Consider the following 19,281-nt stretch of genomic DNA (forward strand, 5'->3'; position numbering starts at 1 on the left):
TAGTCCCTGTAGTCCCTCTAGTGTCCCTCTAGTTCCTCTAGTGTCCCTCTAGTGTCCCTCTAGTTCCTCTAGTCCCTGTAGTCCCTCTAGTGTCCCTCTAGTCCCTCTAGTCCCTCTAGTCCCTGTAGTCCCTCTAGTGTCCCTCTAGTTCCTCTAGTCCCTCTAGTGTCCCTCTAGTGTCCCTCTAGTTCCTCTAGTCCCTGTAGTCCCTCTAATGTCCCTCTAGTGTCCCTCTAGTTCCTCTAGTCCCTGTAGTCCCTCTAGTGTCCCTCTAGTTCCTCTAGTCCCTGTAGTCCCTCTAGTGTCCCTCTAGTCCCTCAAGTGTTCCTCTAGTGTCCCTCTAGTCCCTCTAGTCCCTCTAGTTCCTCTAGGCTCTCTAGTCCCTCTAGTGTCCCTCTAGTGTCCCTCTAGTCCCTCTAGTCCCTCTAGTTCCTCTAGTCCCTCTAGTGTCCTTCTAGTCCCTCTAGTCCCTCTAGTGTCCCTCTAGTGTCCCTCTAGTCCTTCCAGTTCCTCTAGTGTCCCTCTAGTGTCCCTCTAGTCCCTCTAGTGTCCCTGTAGTCCCTTTAGTTCCTCTAGTTCCTCTAGTCCCTCTAGTCCCTCTAGTTTCTCTAGTGTCCCTCTAGTGTCCCTCTAGTCCCTCTAGTGTCCCTGTAGTCCCTCTAGTTCCTCTAGGTCCTCTAGTCCCTCTAGTGCCTCTAGTGTCCCTCTAGTGTCCCTCTAGTTACTCTAGTCCCTCTAGGTCCTCTAGTGTCCCTGTAGTGTTCCTCTAGTTCCTCTAGTCCCTCTAGTCCCTCTAGTGTCCCTCTAGTCCCTCTAGTCCCTCTAGTTCCTCTAGTGTCCCTCTAGTCCCTCTAGTCCCTCTAGTCCCTCTAGTGTCCCTCTAGTTCCTCTAGTGTCCCTCTAGTGTCCCTCTAGTTCCTCTAGTCCCTCTAGTGTCCCTCTAGTGTCCCTCTAGTTCCTCTAGTCCCTGTAGTCCCTCTAGTGTCCCTCTAGTTCCTCTAGTGTCCCTCTAGTGTCCCTCTAGTTCCTCTAGTCCCTGTAGTCCCTCTTGTGTCCCTCTAGTCCCTCTAGTCCCTCTAGTCCCTGTAGTCCCTCTAGTGTCCCTCTAGTGTCCCTCTAGTTCCTCTAGTCCCTGTAGTCCCTCTAATGTCCCTCTAGTGTCCCTCTAGTTCCTCTAGTCCCTGTAGTCCCTCTAGTTCCTCTAGTCCCTCTAGTGTCCCTCTAGTTCCTCTAGTCCCTCTAGTGTCCCTCTAGTCCCTCTAATGTCCCTTTAGTTCCTCTAGTTCCTCTAGTACCTTTAGTTTCCGACTAGCCCCTCTAGTACCTCTAGTGCCGCTAGTGTATCTAGTCCCAGTACCCAGGCCATGCTAACACGCTAACATCATGTGTGTGTGTCTGTCTGTCTTCACTTCTAAGCTGTTCAGATGTTTATCATTTAACATTTCTCTAACATTAACTCATATTTCTCTCCCTCTCTCCACTCCCTTTCTTTCCCTCCCTCCTCTCCACCCCTCTCTCCCTGTCCCTCTTTCCCTCTTGCTCTCCCCCTCTTTCTCTCCACCACAGTGTGCTGGGATGTCCATTGGCAAGGAAACGGCGACTCCAAGAACAGGAAGAGCCTGCCGCCAAGAGGAAGTCCCACCCCCTGAAGCTGTGGTTGGACGACAGAGGGCTTCCGAGTGACGAGACCAGTGAGCCGGAGGGAGGGGTGGGAGGGGGGGAGGAGGGAGGGGAGGAAGGGGGGGAAGAGGAGGGAAGGGAGGGAGGGAGGGAGGAGGAGGTTGCAAAGGGGTTGACCCTCGCCGAGAAGACAAAGGAAGAGGAGGAGGAGACGGAGGAGGAGGAGGGAAGAGAGGAGACACAGGGAGCAGAGAAGAAGCAGGGAGAGGGAGGAGAGGAGGAGGGAGAAAGAGAGCCGGCGGTTGAGGGCACGTCTTCAGCTGAGCCAGAGGAAGGTAGGTGTTGCTACAGGGCTACATACAAAAAGTGGTCTTATCTAGATGTAACATCAAACAATTCTGTGGGTTCAAGGTGCAATATTATGTAATTTGTATTTCTCAACTGTATGCATACTGCATGCAACAGTATGTCCTTATTATGGAAGCATCGGTATGCACTGAAGTACAAGGAAAAGATGTTTTGGAACGCAGGGTTTACGCTTTGTTCTTCTCTCCCAGAAGAGTGCATGATCATCGAGCCTTCACCTGGCACAGCACCGTCAGTGGACAGAGAGGGAAATGCACCCCAGAGGATTGAGGAGGAGCAGGGGGAGGAGGAGAGGGAGAGGGAGGAGAGGGAACCTAGCTACCATCACATAGTAGCCAGCTCGCTCCTTCACCTGAGCCAAGTCCCTCACAACAACAACAACACAAACACAAACAACCGAACCAGAAGCCCCAGTGGACAGGAACCTGTTGCCATGGAGATGGAGGCTGATTTCACATCAGCAAGAGAGGAGGAAGAGGACGAGGTGACAGAAGTGAAGGAATTCAGATGTGATGTTCCGCGGGAGGACCACCCTCAGTATCACCCTGTAAACCTTCATCAACAGAGTGAGGATGAGGAGGAGGAGAAGAGGAGAGAATCAGAGCAGCGTGACGTCCGGGAGGAAGACGAAGAGGAAGATGAGATAAGAGAGGGGGAGGAGGGGGAGGAGGGTGACACCCCTCCCACCTCTGACATCACCAGCAGCATAGACACTCAGGGATCAGACAGGGATCAGACACCAGTGCTAATGCCCACTCAGTCTGTCCACCGAGGGACGACCCATTGCACCCATCTGCCAGAGAACTACAACTCCAACAATTCCACACCACAGGAAGACTTTGACTCCCATAACACCAGTCCACAAGAGAACTACAATACCCACAGCCCTCTCGAGGACTACAGGCCAAATAAGTCTCGTCAACGAGAGAACTACATACCCCATAGATCTAGCCTGATGGACTACAACTCCCACAGGGCCAGCCTGGTGGACAAATACAACCCCCACAAGGCCAGCTCCCCAGAGAACTACAACCCCCACAAGGCCAGCTTCCCAGAGAACTACAACCCCCACAAGGCCAGCTCCCCAGAGAACTACAACCCCCACAAGGCCAGCTCCCCAGAGAACTACAACCCCCACAAGGCCAGCTCCCCAGAGAACTACAACCCCCACAAGCCCCCCCCCCTGGACGTGATTGAGGTGCGCTCTGAGGAGTCTGAGAACGATGATGAAGATGGCGATGATGAGGATGAGGACAGCCAGTCCCTGCGCTCCACCGACGACTCTGAGATGTTTGACATGTCAAGAGGAAACCTGGGTCTGCTGGAACAGGCCATCGCCCTGAAGGCCCAGCAGGGGAGGGGAGGGCCTCGCGATCTGCTCCGACCCCCCCCCGACCTCAGACCCCCCCCCCGAACTCAGACAACCCCAGCACCAACACTACTTCACCATGGAGGACAGACCCAAACACTTGGCTGCTCTGCGTAAGAGCTTCTTCACCAGCAAAGGTGGGAGAGGGAAGGAGGGGGAGGGAGGGAGGAGAAGGGAGGGGTATAAGAAGGAGGTAGGGAGGGAGGGGTATAAGAAGGAGGTAGGGAGGGAGGGAGGGAGAGAAAGAGAGAGGGGGGAGGGGAGGGGAGGGGAAGGAGGTATGGAGGGAGAGGTAGGAGAAGGAGGTAGGGAGGGAGGGAAGTACAGTGAGAAATTGAAGTAGGAGGAAGAGAGGAAGAGAGACAGAGGGAGACAAGTTGTCATGTGTCTCACCCCCGCCATGCCCCGCCCCAACAGGTCTAATTAAGTGCTACTTGTCTCATTAACATTCAATTTAGAGGCCAATGGAGCATGTCCTTGTAATGTCTCCTTCCCCCTCCTCCCCTCTTCCCTCCTATGTATCTCCTATCTATCTACCCTATCCTCCTCTTTTCCCCCCCAACTTCTCCTTTTCTTTCCTTTGCCCCTCTCCTCAACTACCTTCCATCTCTTCACCCTCTCTCCCCCAGAGAGCAGTCGACCCGAGAAGAGAGAAATCAGGTGCCCCACCCCAGGCTGTGATGGGACAGGTCATGTGACCGGCCTCTACCCCCACCATCGCAGCCTCTCAGGATGTCCACACAAGGACAGGATTCCCCCAGAGAGTACGTACACCTTCACCTAGTATCTAGAACCTAGTACCTTGTACCTAGAACCTAGACCTATTACCTACATCCTAGAACTTAGACCTATTACCTACATCCTAGAACTTAGACTTTAAAGCCTAGTACATTTAACCTAGAACTTAGACTCTAAAGCCTAAAGTACCTCAAACCTAGTACATACCTTAAACCAAGTTCCTAGAACCTAGGACCCAGTAACTAGAACCTAGTAGATACATAGAACCTAGTGCTCAGTACCTATAGCCTCAAGTACCTAGAACATACTTAGTACAGGATTGGAAGGAAGAACACAGGATCCCCTGGAGAGTAGGTGAGACTTCCCCTAAGTTATAGAACCTAGTACCTAGAACCAGAACCGAGTACCATACCTAGTCTGTACCATACCTAGTAGGTAAGGACAGGATTCCTCCAGTTCTGAGTGTAACCATGAATTCTCCCTCCAGTTCTGGCCATGCATGAGAACGTGCTGAAGTGTCCAACTCCTGGCTGCACCGGTCAGGGACACGTCAACAGCAACCGCAACACTCACCGCAGGTATCCCCGGGGTGTGTGTGTGCGTGGGGGGGTGTTAGATAGTCTTTGTCTTCCTACCGTATTTCCTGTCCCGCACTCGACCAGTCTTTCCTGTGACTCCTCCCAGTCTGTCAGGCTGTCCAATCGCTGCTGCCGACAAGCTTTCCAAGGGCAACGACAAGCAGTTGCTGCCTCAGCCAATTGGAGAGCACCTCAGAGGAAGTCCAACCAATGAGCGCATACTGAGGTGAGGAAGAGGAGAGGGTTTTGGGAGGAAGCTTACATGTCTCCTGGTACATCTCAAATGAAATCCAGAACAACTCCAGCACTGATGGACGACACTGATACATTGAAACACAGGAAACATACGCAAAACTGTGTATGCGTAAAGAAAAATCTCTCTCTCCATCTCTCTCTCTCTTTCTCCATCTCTCTCTCTCTCTTTCTCTCTCTTTCCCTCATCTGGCCTCATTATGGCTAAAATAACCCTGGTGACTGCAGACTCTACTGAGGTATTCTATTCCTCTCTCTGGTATGTTAATTAGTAATGCATCCAATAAGCACATTATGTGCAGCTGTGGGGGCATTGTGAGGATGGGGGGAGAAATGAATTGCTTTCCTGGGGCACCTTAGTGGTTGAAGCACGTCAGCCGGATAAAAACCTCATATGGAGGGTCTTGTTGTGGTCATTGTTATCCTAATGAGCTGTCCTGTGTGGTTAGAACACACAGACACTTCTAGTAGCCCTCACACTTCTAATGGAACACATGGAACACATGGAACACATGGGGCAGACTGACAGCTGGCCAGAGACTCTCTGCCTCCACTTAGCGCATGTGTGTCTGAGAGTGTGTGTGTGTGTGTGTGATGTGTGTGTGTGAGTGTGTGATGTGTGTGTGTCAGTGTGTGATGTGTGAGTGTGTGTGAGACTGACCTCATGTCTTAAAACAATTTGCATTTTGCACTACATAACAATATTGTATCTGTACCATTTGTATCTCCTGTAATATTTGTATTTTAAATTGTAAGTTCGGCAACTTATATTTTATTGTATATTTTATTTAAATTATATTCCAGTTAGTATTGCTAGTTTATGTACCCTTAGTATGTTAGACCATGTATTTAAATTTAAGATTCCTAAATGTTTATTGTATGCACCTTCCTGCCAAAGCAAATTCCTTGTCTGTGCAAACTTTCATGGTGAATAAATCCCTTTCTGATTCTGATTCTGAGTGTGTGTGATGGCTGAGTGTGTGTGTGTGAGGTGTGTGAGTATGTGTGAGAGTGTGTGTATGAGTCTGTGTGTGTGTGTTGGGGCTTCTCCTGGGATTCTGTTCTGACAGACGCCAGCCCTCTAGGAAAGTGAGAGGGTTTTACAGCTCATAAATGCTCTGCTCTACAACGTGCCCTCAGCTTTTAATCCTGCCCCATTCCTGCTCAGTATCATGTTCCTCTCTCTCTACCTCTCCTCTCTCAACCTCTCCTTCTCTCTACCTGTACCTTTCTCTACCTGTACCTCTCTCTACCTCTCCTCTCTCAACCTCTCCTCTCTCTACCTCTCCTCTCTCTACCTCTCCTCTCTCTACCTCTCCTTCTCTATCTCTCTACCTCTACCTCTCCCTCTATCTCTCTCCCTCTCTTTCTCTCCCTCTCTCTGTAAGAAGAAATACAATATCATGTATATTGCGAGTAAGATGTGTCAAACTGTGTAGTAATAGTACTTTTTGCCCCCTCCCAACTATCTCTCACCAATCCCCCCTCCCCCTTCCAACTTTTTCTCCTCCACCTCCCCCCTCCCGCTCTCCCTCCCCCCTCCTGCTCTCTCTCCCCCTCCTCCCCTTTCCAGACCCATGTGCTATGTCAAGCATGTGGAGGGGTCCCACCTGGGTCCGTACCCCAACCTGTCTCCCAGCATGCCTAGCGTGGCCAGAGCTAACCTGGCCAGGGAGCTGGAGAAGTACTCCAAAGTCTCCTTCGACTACGCCAGCTTTGATGTGCAGGTGTTTGGGAAACGCATGCTGGCTCCAAAGATGGCCGCCGGCGAAAGCTCACCGAAAGCCTTCAAATGTACGGAATATCCCTCAATAATCAGCCACACTTCATGTTAAGGTTACCTACCATGTACCGTGTAACTACATACTCCTTCCCACTCTCCTCCCCTCCCCCCTTCTCCCCCTCTCTCCTCCACCAGCTAAACACTCGTTCCCCAAGTCCTCCACCCCCAGCCTCAGCCTCCACAGTAGCTACGGCAACAGGAACTCCTCCTACTCACACGAAGCCGAGGAGGCACACATGGCCGCCACCGCCATCTTGAATCTGTCAACGCGCTGCTGGGAGCGTCCAGAGAACCTCAGCACATGCAGCACCCTTACGCATACGCACCCCAAGGTAGCCTCCCTCCCTCCCTCTCATCCCTCCCCCTCTCATCCCTCCCTCCTCATCCCTCCCCCCTCTCATCCCTCCCTCTCATCCCTCCCTCTCATCCCTCCCCCTCTCATCCCTCCCTCTCATCCCTCCCCCTCTCATCCCTCCCCCCTCTCATCCCTCCCCCTCTCATCCCTCCCTCCCACTCTCCCTACCTCTCAGTTCTCCCTCTCTTATCCCTCCCTCTGTGACCCCTGTATGACCCCTGTGTGACCCCATGTGACCCCTGGCCTGCAGAATGTGGACATCGAGGTGGATGAGAATGGAACTCTGGACCTGAGCATGAAGAAGCCTATTAAACATGAGGGCTCCAGTCCAGTTGTGCTCTCTCCTGACCCCTCCTCCTCCTCCTCCCTCCACCTGGCCTCGCCTCACCTGGGGCCACGCCCCACAAGCAAGAAGAGTGGGAGGGGCCTCTGGACTACACTAAACCCAACCGCCAGAGAGAAGAGGACATAGAGGAGGTTTGTTTGTCTAAGGTTCTACCCTGCCAGCTTCTCTAAGCAGTGGTGGCACCACAGGTCTAAAAGTGGTGGGGCAACATTTGGGACATATCGGGGGCCTTTCTTCGGGACCAGTCTATATTTTTATGAACAAGTCAAACTTTTGTGTCCTATTTGTATTCTTTGTTAATTGACAATGGATAATTGTAAACATTCACATACATTTGAGTAACAAAAATTAATGTTGTCAAGCTCATGAAAACCTGGTCCTGAGGGGGGGGGGGGGGGGGTAAAGCTTGCGAATCCTCGCCTCGGGGGGGGGGGGGGGGGGGGGGGGGGGGGGGGGTGTGAGTTCCCAAATATCTCACGCCAAGGGTTTTTGGAAAAGTTGGCAGCCCTGTGACAGTTCTCTCTACAGTCGGAGCTCGCCCAAGAATGTGGAACGTAAGGGAGATACATATCCCAAAACTTGTAAGGGCGTAATAATGAGTTTGTGAAAGACCCAGAGAAACACAAATATCTGACGAGACAAAATCCCGGATGTTTTTGGAATCCATGCCGGACGCGTTTTTTAGGTCTCGAAAAGAGGACATGTCCGGGTAAAAGAGGACGTCACCCTACCATCTGCAACTGACTCGTTTTTTTATCTATTCTTGATAGCGTTAGCAGCAATGAGTTGTTGAGAGGGGTGGTCGATGCTCTGCCTCTGGGGCCTGGTTGGCTGTAGCTAGGAGATCACTGTGACGGACAGGTGCATTCACTTGTTACAGTAGGCGTTTGAAGGATAGTCTTTAGAGTAAATGGACTGTTTTTTTTTTCATTTTTAATAGTAGATACATTAAATGCACTCAACACTCCTCTGAGTCAAAAGTAGTGGGGCGGGGCCCTACCACTTTGAAAAGTAGTGGGGGAAATGCATGCTCAACACACATGTGCCAGCAGCTCTGTCTCTAAGGTTCTACCCAAGCATGTTCTATTATGTCCAATATTTTAATTCAAAGGTATGTGTGTGTGTGTGTGATCTTCAGATGGAACACACAGGCCAGTCCTGTGCCTCGTCAGATCCTGAGGACTGTGAAGCCTGGGAGGACAGGAAGTACCCTGGCGATGTCACTTCCCCCAACTTCAAGATCAAGTTCCAACCCAAGGACTGCAAGAAAGACCTGCTTCTGTAAGGGATCCCTGTCACACACTCCTCATCACACACAGACACACACACTCCTCCTCCTCTGACCTCACTCTCTTCCTTTCACCTCTCTCCTCATCTCTCTCCTCCCCCTCTCTCGCTGCTTCTCCTTCTCTCTCTCTCTCTCTCTCTCTCTCTCTCTCTCTCTCTCTCTCTCTCTCTCTCTCTCCTCTCTGTCCTCCTTCTCTCCTCCACTCTCCTCCTCCTCTCTCTCCCCAGGTGTCCCACCCCTGGTTGTGATGGTAGTGGTCATATCACTGGAAACTACGCCTCCCATCGCAGGTAGGGCACCCAGTGTAGAGACTCACACCCAAGGTCAGGGGTCAGGGTTAGACCCAGGTAGGGTAGATTACACCCTCCTCCTAGGCCTCCTGCATGACAGAACCTGTGGATCTCTGCCTGGCTGCTCTCTACCTGCTCCTGCTGACTATTACTGTCTTTCTCTCTTCCTCTTCCTATCTCTCTCCTTATCTCTCTCTCCTTATCTCTCTTTCCATTTCTATCTCTCTTTTTCTGTATCTTTCACTTTCTATCTCTTGCTTTCTGTCTGTTTCTCTCCATCCCTCCCCCTCTTTCTCTCCATCCCTCTCTCTCCATCCCTCTCTCTGTCTCCCTCTCTCCATCCCTCTCTCTGTCTCCCTCTCTCTCCCTCTCTGACTCTCCATCCCTCTCTCGGTCTCCCTCTCTCTCCCTCTCTGTCTCCCTCTCTCTGTCTCCCTCTCACTCCCTCTCTGTCTCCCTCTCTCTCCCTCTCTGACTCTCCATCCCTCTCTCTGTCTCCCTCTCTCTCCCTCTCTGACTCTCTCTCTCTATATCTCTCCTTCAGTCTCTCTGGGTGTCCTCTTGCTGATAAGAGTCTTCGTTCCCTCATGGCGGCTCACTCTGCTGAACTCAAGTATGTGTGTTCTCCTCTTCCTCTTCCTCTTCCTCCTCTCCTTGTCTTCTACACTCTCTTCTCCTCCTTCTCCTCTTCTTCCTCCTCCTCCTCCTCTCCTTGTCTTCTACACTCTCTTTCCTCCTCCTCTTCTTCTTCCTCCTCTCCTTGTCTTCTACACTCTCCTCTCCTTGTCTTCTTCTTCCTCCTCCTTCCTTGTCTTCTACACTCCCTCTTCTCCTCTTTTCCTTTGCTCCTTCACCTCACCACCATGCTACCATGCTAATGCTACACATTACTATCATGCTACCATGCTAATGCTACACACTCCTATCATGCTACCATGCTAATGTTACACACTCCTATCATGCTACCATGCTAATGCTACACACTCCTATCATGCTACCATGCTAATGCTACACACTCCTATCATGCTAACATGCTAATGATACACACTCCTATCATGCTACCATGCCAATGCTACACACGCCTAGCAAAGCTACCATGCTAATGCCACAGACCACAGTCATGCTAACATGCTAACGCTACAGACCTATCTAATGCTTCAATGAAACTATGGCTCCAATGCTAACGTGATACTGCCACAGACCTCTATCATATTAACATGCTAATGCAACAGACATTCATTGAAAAGCTACGGACCTCCACCATGCTAATGCTACACGGCTACAGGGTGCTTAAACAAGTCTAATATGAATGCATCTGCTGATGATGCTCCCCCCTACCCCCCCAGGTGCCCCACCCAAGGGTGTGACGGCTCCGGCCACATCACCGGAAACTACGCCTCTCACAGGAGGTAGGACTGTCTGACACCTGCACACTGGCATGGAGACACATTCCAATCGCTAACACAAAACAACACACACTTACAGGCAACACACACTCATACACCCCCCCCTCCCACACACATACACACATACACACACAAGGTCAGAGAAGTCTAGAGACAGATCATCTTAGTTGGAGACAGGATTCACACACATGCACACACACACACGCACACACACGCACACACACATATCTCACCAGCACAATTCAGGCCTTACTGGGGATGATCTCAATTTCATTTGATTTGAATCTAATCAAATTTGATTCTAATTTCAGAATATATCTGGTTTCCTGTAGTGTTTCTTCCAGGCTCCTCCCCCTCAGCAGTGTTAAGGCTGTTCCTTTACCAGACTTTTTTATCGGCTTCATACTTTGTGTTTGCAGTTTGTCTGGCTGTCCGCGTGCCAAGAAATGTGGAGTAAAAACCGCCCCCAGCAAGGACCCGGATGCCCCCGAGCTCTTAAAGTTCGTACCGCTCAGAGACACACGTACAGGTCGTAGGGCTCAGAGACACACGTACAGGTCGTAGGGCTCAAAGACATACGTACAGGTCGTAGGGCTCAGAGACACACGTACAGGTCGTAGGGCTCAGAGACACACGTACAGGTCGTAGGGCTCAGAGACACACGTACAGGTCGTAGGGCTCAGAGACACACGTACAGGTCGTAGGGCTCAGAGACACGTACAGGTCGTAGGGCTCAGAGACACACGTACAGGTTGTAGGGCTCAGAGACACACGTACAGGTCGTAGGGCTCAGAGACACACGTACAGGTCGTAGGGCTCAGAGACATACGTACAGGTCGTAGGGCTCAGAGACACACGTACAGGTCGTAGGGCTCAGAGACACACGTACAGGTCGTAGGGCTCAGAGACACACGTACAGGTCGTAGGGCTCAGAGACACACGTACAGGTCGTAGGGCTCAGAGACACACGTACAGGTCGTAGGGCTCAGAGACACACGTACAGGTCGTAGGGCTCAGAGACACACGTACAGGTCGTAGGGCTCAGAGACACACGTACAGGTCGTAGGGCTCAGAGACACACGTACAGGTCGTAGGGCTCAGAGACACACGTACAGGTCGTAGGGCTCAGAGACACACGTCCAGCAGACAGACAGGCTCAGAGACACACCTCCAGCAGACAGACAGGGGCTCAGAGACACACCTCCAGCAGACAGACAGGCTCAGAGACACACGTCCGGTAGACAGACAGGCTCAGAGACACACCTCCAGCAGACAGACAGGGGCTCAGAGACACACCTCCAGCAGACAGACAGGGGCTCAGACACACACCTCCAGCAGACAGACAGGCTCAGAGACACACGTCCAGCAGACAGAAAGGCTCAGAGACACACCTCCAGCAGACAGACAGGCTCAGAGACACACCTCCAGCAGACAGACAGGCTCAGAGACACACCTCCAGCAGACAGACAGGGGCTCAGAGACACACCTCCAGCAGACAGACAGGCTCAGACACACACCTCCAGCAGACAGACAGGCTCAGACACACACCTCCAGCAGACAGACAGGCGCTCAGAGACACGTACCTCCAGACAGGCGGCCACCCAACCCCCTCAAACATTGCATATTGATGACATCATCCATGGCCACACAGGCATTTAGGTTATCTGACTGTAGTTAGGGTTACCGTGCGTGTCCACTACAGCGGCGCGAGCGTCAACCGCCCAGTTTCATTTTCAATGACGCCCGGTTTCAAACCAACACGGTTGATGCTCGCGTACGCTCCGTACACGAGAGTCAACGCCCGGTTTCATTGAAAATGGATTGGAAGCCGACGCTCCGCGCCGCTGTAGTGGACACGCACGGAAAGGGTTAGGGTTAGCTAGTTATGCTTGAGTATTGCAGCATAGATCTCAAAGACAGAATATCAAATCCCACCCAAAAAATTTATAAATATATACATCATATTACCCAAATGTGTGAGCCTTGCTGTGTTGATGTGGTAGCTGGAGAGTTTGGTGTCTGTGTGCTGTGCTTCTTGGACGGTTTTCACTGGAGAAGCTGCTGTATGTTTACACTACATTTACATGTATTCATTTAGCAGACGCTTTTATCCAAAGCGACTTCCAAGAGAGAGCTTTAAAAAGTGCATAGGTCACTGATAATAACAACAGGATGGCCCCAAAAACATTGCGGGTAGCCAAAACATGAAGCACATATTGTGAACAACCAAAACAAGTGCCAAAGGGAAGAACCATAAGAGCATGTAGTTAAACAAGTTACAATTAAACAACATGAATTGCTATAAGTTTAAGTGTACCTGTAGAAAAGCAAGCAACAGTAACAAAAACATTTCACACCAGTACAACAATTTAAATCAGTAACCACTAACCAACAAGAGCAACAAGTCTCTAAGCAAGAGTCATTGTGATCCTTGATGAAACTAACATTATATTACTGTGTAATTATGATAATACTAGTACTGATAATACTAGTACTACGATTATGTAATAGTATTAGGCAACAGTTACTACCATGTAACTACATAGCGATACCTGTAGTTACAACATTGTAGGTACATAGTTACACTTTATTACGGTTTAGCGCTAATAGTAAAACTTGATATGCGAGAAATTGGGCTTTTCAGGGTTAGTAGATGCTAACGTCGACCCCCACACCCTCCACCCTCATTCTCTTCCTCCACACCCTCCACCCTCATTCTCTTCCTCCACACCCTCTGCCTTCCCTCTCCTCCCTATCCATCTGCCCTCCTCTCCCTCCCCGCTCCTCCCCATCCCAGTAGATGCCCGGTGCCTGGCTGTGACAGTCTGGGCCACATCAGTGGGAAGTATGCGACCCACCGCAGTGCGTATGGATGCCCCCTGGCGGCGCGCCGGCAGAAGGAGGGTGTTCTGGGCGGAGCCCCATTCAGCTGGAAGGCCTTCCGCGCCGAGGGCCCCAGCTGCCCCACACCCGCCTGCGACGGCTCTGGCCACGCCAACGGCAGCTTCCTCACGCACCGCAGGTGAGCCACGCCCACTATGACCACGCCCACTATGACCACGCCCACACAGGCCATGCGCCCAGTAGGACCAGGCCCACTATGACCACGCCCACTATGACCAAACCCACTATGACCACGCCCACCATGACCACGCCCAGTATGACCACGCCCACTATGACCACGCCCACTATGACCACGCCCACTATAACCACGTCCACTATGACCACGCCCACTCTGACCACGCCCACCATGACCATGCCCAGTAGGACCACGCCCACTATGACAATCTGCAAGCCCTGATCTTGACCCCTAATCTTGACCCCTGATCTTGACCCCTGATCTTGACCCCTGATCTTGACCCCTGACCTTGACCCCTGATCTTGACCCCTGACCCCTGATCTTGACCCCTGACCTTGACCCCTGATCTTGACTCCTGACCCCTGATCTTGACCCCTGACCTTGACCCCTGATCTTGACCCCTGACCCCTGATCTTGACCCCTGATCTTGACCCCTGACCTTTATCCCTGATCTTGACCCCTGACCTTGACCCCTGACCCTCTGCTCCAGCCTATCCGGGTGTCCCAGAGCCTCCTTTTCTAAGAAAAAGATCAAGTTCACTGGAGAAGACTTCCTCTGCACCAAGGCCAGGACCAGTGACGGTAAGAGTGTGTGTCTGGGTGTGTGTGTGTCTGGGTGTGTGTGTGTCTGGGTGTGTGTGTCTGGGTGTGTGTGTGTGGGTGTGTGTGTGTCTGGGTGTGTGTGTGTGGCTGTGTGTGTGGGTGTGTGTCTGGTAGGGGTGGAACGGTACACTGAAGTCACGGTTCGGTTCATACCGCGGTTGAGACATCACGGTTCGGTACGAGTTTGGTACAACGGAGGGAAAAGCAAAACAAACCAGGTTCCTCTACGAGTGAATACGGGCACATTGAAGATGACATGTCAATTCCGATTGCGTCAGTGATTTTTTGGGACCTGTTTGAATGTGTATCTAAAGGCTGGTTAAGCACTGTAGGGATGAGAAGTTGGACAGTTTTTGGGGTCTCGTTCCAGTGATTGGCACACCTGGGTGATGGCGTCGGGTATTTTTTGTAATTTAGCACACGCCAGATGCGTTATATATGTTAGCATGTTAAATGTTTCACATACCCCACAACTGCTGAACAATGCCGACACACAGTGCTTGTCTTGTCCACCACTCTCTCGCCTGTACTACTGGAACTGATTGGGAAACTGAAACTTTCTGATTCTGAAATAACAAAACACAAAAACAAAAATGCACTATCTGTATTTTTAGGTTAGATTGTAAATTAGGGCTACTTATATTTTATATTTTATTTTGTATTCCCCTTAGTATTAGCTAGACTTTGCTCCTTTTGTATAGTTAGTCCACATATTTAAGTTTCAATATTCCTATATGTTTAATGTATGCACCTCCCTGCCAAAGTACATTCATGGAGAATCAAATCCCTTCTGATTCTGATTCTGAAGTTTTCCCAAACTTACAATCTTCAAAAGGCCGGCGGGTCCTCTATCTCTCGTGGGTCGCCACCACTCACCATACTCGTCCTTAGTGCTGCTAGCTTATCTCTGACTCATGGCGGCGCCAATCAGAGCTTCCAAGCTAAAGCGGTGTCCCTAAAGAACACGATTATCTAACAATAGTTCTGCATTACATTAATTTATTTGCACGCAAGTTTTATTTATTTTTATACCGTGTATTCTCTGTGTAATTTCATGCACCGAACCATGATGCTGGTTCAGCATCATGGTTACCGGAACGGTACCGAGACATGTACCGTTCCACCCCAAGTGTCTGGGTGTGTGTGTGTGTGGGTGTGTGTGGGTGTGTGTGTGTGGGTGTGTCTGGGTGTGTGTGTGTGGGTGTAGGGTCTTCTATACTATAACACAGTCTAACTGTCCACTACTGTACTCTCCTCTTGTCAGTCCTGGATAAGGATGAGGACATCCAGCAGCTGAACAAGGAGATAAACGACCTGAACGAGTCCAACTCTGAGGTGGAGGCAGACATGGTTAACCTGCAGACACAGGTGTGTGTATGTGTGTGTGTGTGGGGGGGGGGGGGCATGATCATGGCCTATATGGTCCCTCATGTGTAGTGATGATGGAATGATGCTGGTGTCCAGATCTCCTCCATGGAGCGCAGCCTGCAGAGCATCGAGCAGGACAACAAGATGATGGAGGAGCAGAATGAAGCTCTGTTCCTGGAGCTGTCTGGTCTCAGCCACGCGCTCATACACAGCCTAGCCCACATCCGCCTGCCGCACCTGGTGAGACACACTCACATACACACACACACAAACACATATGAACACACACACACACATTCAAACACTCATACATTCCCTCAAACACACAAATACACACATGCACGCACACACACACTCAAACACACACATGCATGCACACACACACATACACATTTACATTTAGTCATTTAGCAGACGCTCTTATCCAGAGCGACTTACCGTAAGTACAGAGACATTCCCCGAGGCAAGTAGGGTGAAGTGCCTTGCCTTCACTCCACATCATCACCATCATCACTACACATGAGGGACCATATAGGCCATGATCATGCCCCCCCCCTTACACACACACACACACACACACACCTGTGTCTGCCCAAGGACACAACTTCATTGGCACGGCCGGGAACCAAACTGGCAACCTTCTGATTACTTGCCCGATTCCCTAACCGCTCAGCCATCTGACTCCCATCTGACTCTGACATACACTCACACAAACACGCACACACAGTCATCGACAGTCACACAGCACTCGAGAGGCTCATGATTGGTTATTTGTCCACCCCAGCAGGAGCCAATCACCGAGCAGAACTTCGACCGCTACGTGTCGACGCTAACAGACATGTACAGCAACAAGGAGCGCTTGCAGAGCCCAGAGAACAAGGCTCTGCTGGAGACCATCAACCAGGCCGTCAAGGGCATCAAGGTCTGAGGAGGGTGGGGTTGAGGGGGTCAGGGGTCAGTGTTGAGGGGTTTAAAGTCAGGGGTTGGGGGGGACATCATGGTCTAAGGGGGGGGGGGTCAAGGGATGGAGGGGGGTGAATGGGGGTGAAGGGGGGGACACAAGAGACTTTACAGAATCATAAAGGTGAATACTTAAAAGGGCATTCAGGTTTTCTAAACAGCAACTTTAAAAGACCCAATCCAGAACCAGGACTAGAACAAGAACTAGTAATATCAATAGAACCAGGACTTAAATAGCTGTTTCTGGTCTGGAAGGAGGATGCAGAGAAGTAAAGAGGATGTGAACCTCATCCTTCAACTTAATCCTTCATGTCCAACTGAATGAAGAGTCTGGATTTCCATTGGCTGTCACTGTAGCTGTTAGCTCTGTCCGTCCTGTCATACAAGCTTAGAGGAAGTGGTCTCCATGGACACCATGACTCATAGCAGGAGAGCACCAAGGCCACGGGGAAGGATGGAGAGATGGAAGGATGGAGGGATGGAGGGATGGAAAGATGGAGGGATGGAGGGATGGAGGGATGGAAAGATGGAGGGATGGAGAGATGGAGAGATGGAGAGATGGAGGAATGGAGGGATGGAGGGATGGAGAGAAGACTTGTAGGAGAACAGGAAGCAGAGGTGCTGCCTGAGCGTCTTAGCTGGTGGCTGTATGATCATGTGATCATGTGATCACATGATCATGGGCAGTAGGGAAGGCAGGAAGGACTCTCCAAGCAGGAACACGCACATACACACACACACACACACATACACACACACATACACACACAAACACACACACATACACATACACACACACATACCAACAACACACACACCCTGATAGGCCTTGAAGAAGAGACAGAGGTTGTAGAGCATGACATCATCATCTTAGTGATGTTCCATCTGGCACCCCTGCCCCCCCTCCCCTGCCCCCAACCCCCCTGCCCCCCCCCTGCCCCCCCCTCCCTGCTGCCCCCCCCCCCCTGCAGCCACTTCCACCCTCCCAGCTGAGGGGAGGGGCAGGTGTGTGGATGATGGAGGAGGGAAGTGAGAAACACCCCTGTTATAGTTCACTCTCATGGAGTCATGGACATGGTCATTTGCACTTAATTAAACTGAATAGTTTGTGGTACAATAATTAGTTTTAGGACTATTTAAATTTGTAAAACGCTTAAAATGTAATTTATTTGCTGTTTATGTTATTATTATTATTATTGATGTTTGTTTGTTAATTTATTTGAATTATATCTATTTATTATGTTTATTGTTTTGTAAAGGGACCTTGTCAGGGAGAAATCAGGACTCCTACACTCTAAGAAGATAAATTAAAAACTGACCACATTTAATTATTTTATATATATATATTTATATCTTATTTTATTTGAAATACTTTTAATATACATTTTTAAGTGCAGATATTTTACAACTGACAAAAGTTTTGATAATTTTATAAACATATTTTTATTTTGTTTTTAATTTAACAATTTTGTTTACAGTACCTCCGTCTCTCTGTGATCTGTAAGTACCGCAGGGAGCCCCTGACCACTGACCCCTGAGAGATACTCCTGGAGGATAAGAAAGTATTTATTATTTAGTATTTAGTATTTATTAGATATTTAAGAAGGTTTCTGTGATGTGTTTATTTATTTGGTTTGGATGGGTGACAGCCAAATCCCAGCTGATCACATGAATAAAGACTACAGATCCCAGAGCAACAGTAACCTGTCTGAATGAAGACTACCGATCCCAGAGCAACACTAACCTGTCTGAATAAAGACTACAGATCCCAGAACAACACTAACCTGTCTGAATAAAGACTACAGATCCCAGAGCAATACTAACCTGTCTGAATAAAGACTACAGACCCCAGAGCAACACTAACCTGTCTGAATAAAGACTACAGACCCCAGAGCAACACTAACCTGTCTGAATAAAGACTACAGATCCCAGAGGCACCTCGCTCTTCCTCCGGGGTGAAGCAGGTCCAGCAGGAACATAGTTTCTATAAATAAAACATGGCAGAAGAACTAAAACAAGGACAGAAACCTGTGGCGATCCAATTATACCTCGACTAGCGTTCTGTAGCAGCCTAGCCTGGCCCCCCTTCCCCCCCCTGACCCCCCCCACTCACAGCCAGGAAGCCTTCTCAAGGGGGTAGGGTTAGCAGATGTTAAGTGGGGCTGTGTGTGTGTGGACTTACAGGGGCTCTGTAAACACACCCAGCTTCCAGCATCAACACACTTCTACATAAACACACTCAAGCTTCATAATAACACACCCTTGTAGCCTTACTATAGAAGTTAATTTTTTGATGCACAAAGTGCCACTACAGAACTCTCACTTTCAGACCTGACTCCTCCCATCCTGCCGTATTCCCGGGCAACCGTGTGGGAACAGGGCTTTGCAGGGAATGGATCCTGGTAGGAGGCTTTGTGTGGGTGGAGCCTCGGTGGGGGCGGGGCCTAATGGGGCAGGGCCTTGTGGGTGGAGCCTCAGCGGGGCGGGGGGGAGTGAGTCAGGTGCCTTTATGTCTCAGCCCAGATGGCCATAAGTACACACTATATACATTCTGTATAAATAATAAAGTTTAAAGAAGCTATATATATATGAATGAAAACATACGTCTATTTTTGCAGTGTATTTGTTGACTTCTCTTGTGTTAGCTGGTCCCACAAATGTATCTGTCTGGGAGAGACTGGTGTATCTAGAGAGACTGGTCTGGGAGAGACTGGTCTGGGAGAGACTGGTCTGGGAGAGACTGATCTGGGAGAGACTGGTCTGGGAGAGACTGATCTGGGAGAGACTGGTCTGGGATAGACTGATCTGGGCGAGACTGATCTATCCAGAGAGACTGATCTGGGAGAAACTTGTCCATCCAGGACAGACTGGTCCAGGAGA

At 50.2% G+C, this 19,281-nt stretch overlaps 1 protein-coding gene across 1 annotated transcript; it reads left to right on the top strand.

Moving 5' to 3' along the window:
• Positions 1-3,349: 3,349 nt before the first annotated feature.
• myt1b (myelin transcription factor 1b) lies at positions 3,350-16,374 on the top strand. The gene is given in 18 exon segments (XM_047034171.1): positions 3,350-3,492; positions 3,985-4,119; positions 4,581-4,671; positions 4,778-4,897; positions 6,497-6,717; positions 6,842-7,038; positions 7,312-7,449; positions 7,452-7,538; positions 8,546-8,688; positions 8,923-8,985; positions 9,530-9,598; positions 10,332-10,394; positions 10,811-10,891; positions 13,192-13,413; positions 13,961-14,052; positions 15,338-15,441; positions 15,538-15,681; positions 16,229-16,374. Coding segments are annotated over 18 exon segments (2,169 nt in total). The 5' UTR covers positions 3,350-3,434; the 3' UTR covers positions 16,370-16,374.
• The last annotated feature ends 2,907 nt before the right edge of the window (positions 16,375-19,281 follow it).

Source organism: Hypomesus transpacificus, chromosome 14 (genome assembly GCF_021917145.1).
Source record: "Hypomesus transpacificus isolate Combined female chromosome 14, fHypTra1, whole genome shotgun sequence".
Lineage (NCBI taxonomy): Eukaryota > Metazoa > Chordata > Actinopteri > Osmeriformes > Osmeridae > Hypomesus > Hypomesus transpacificus.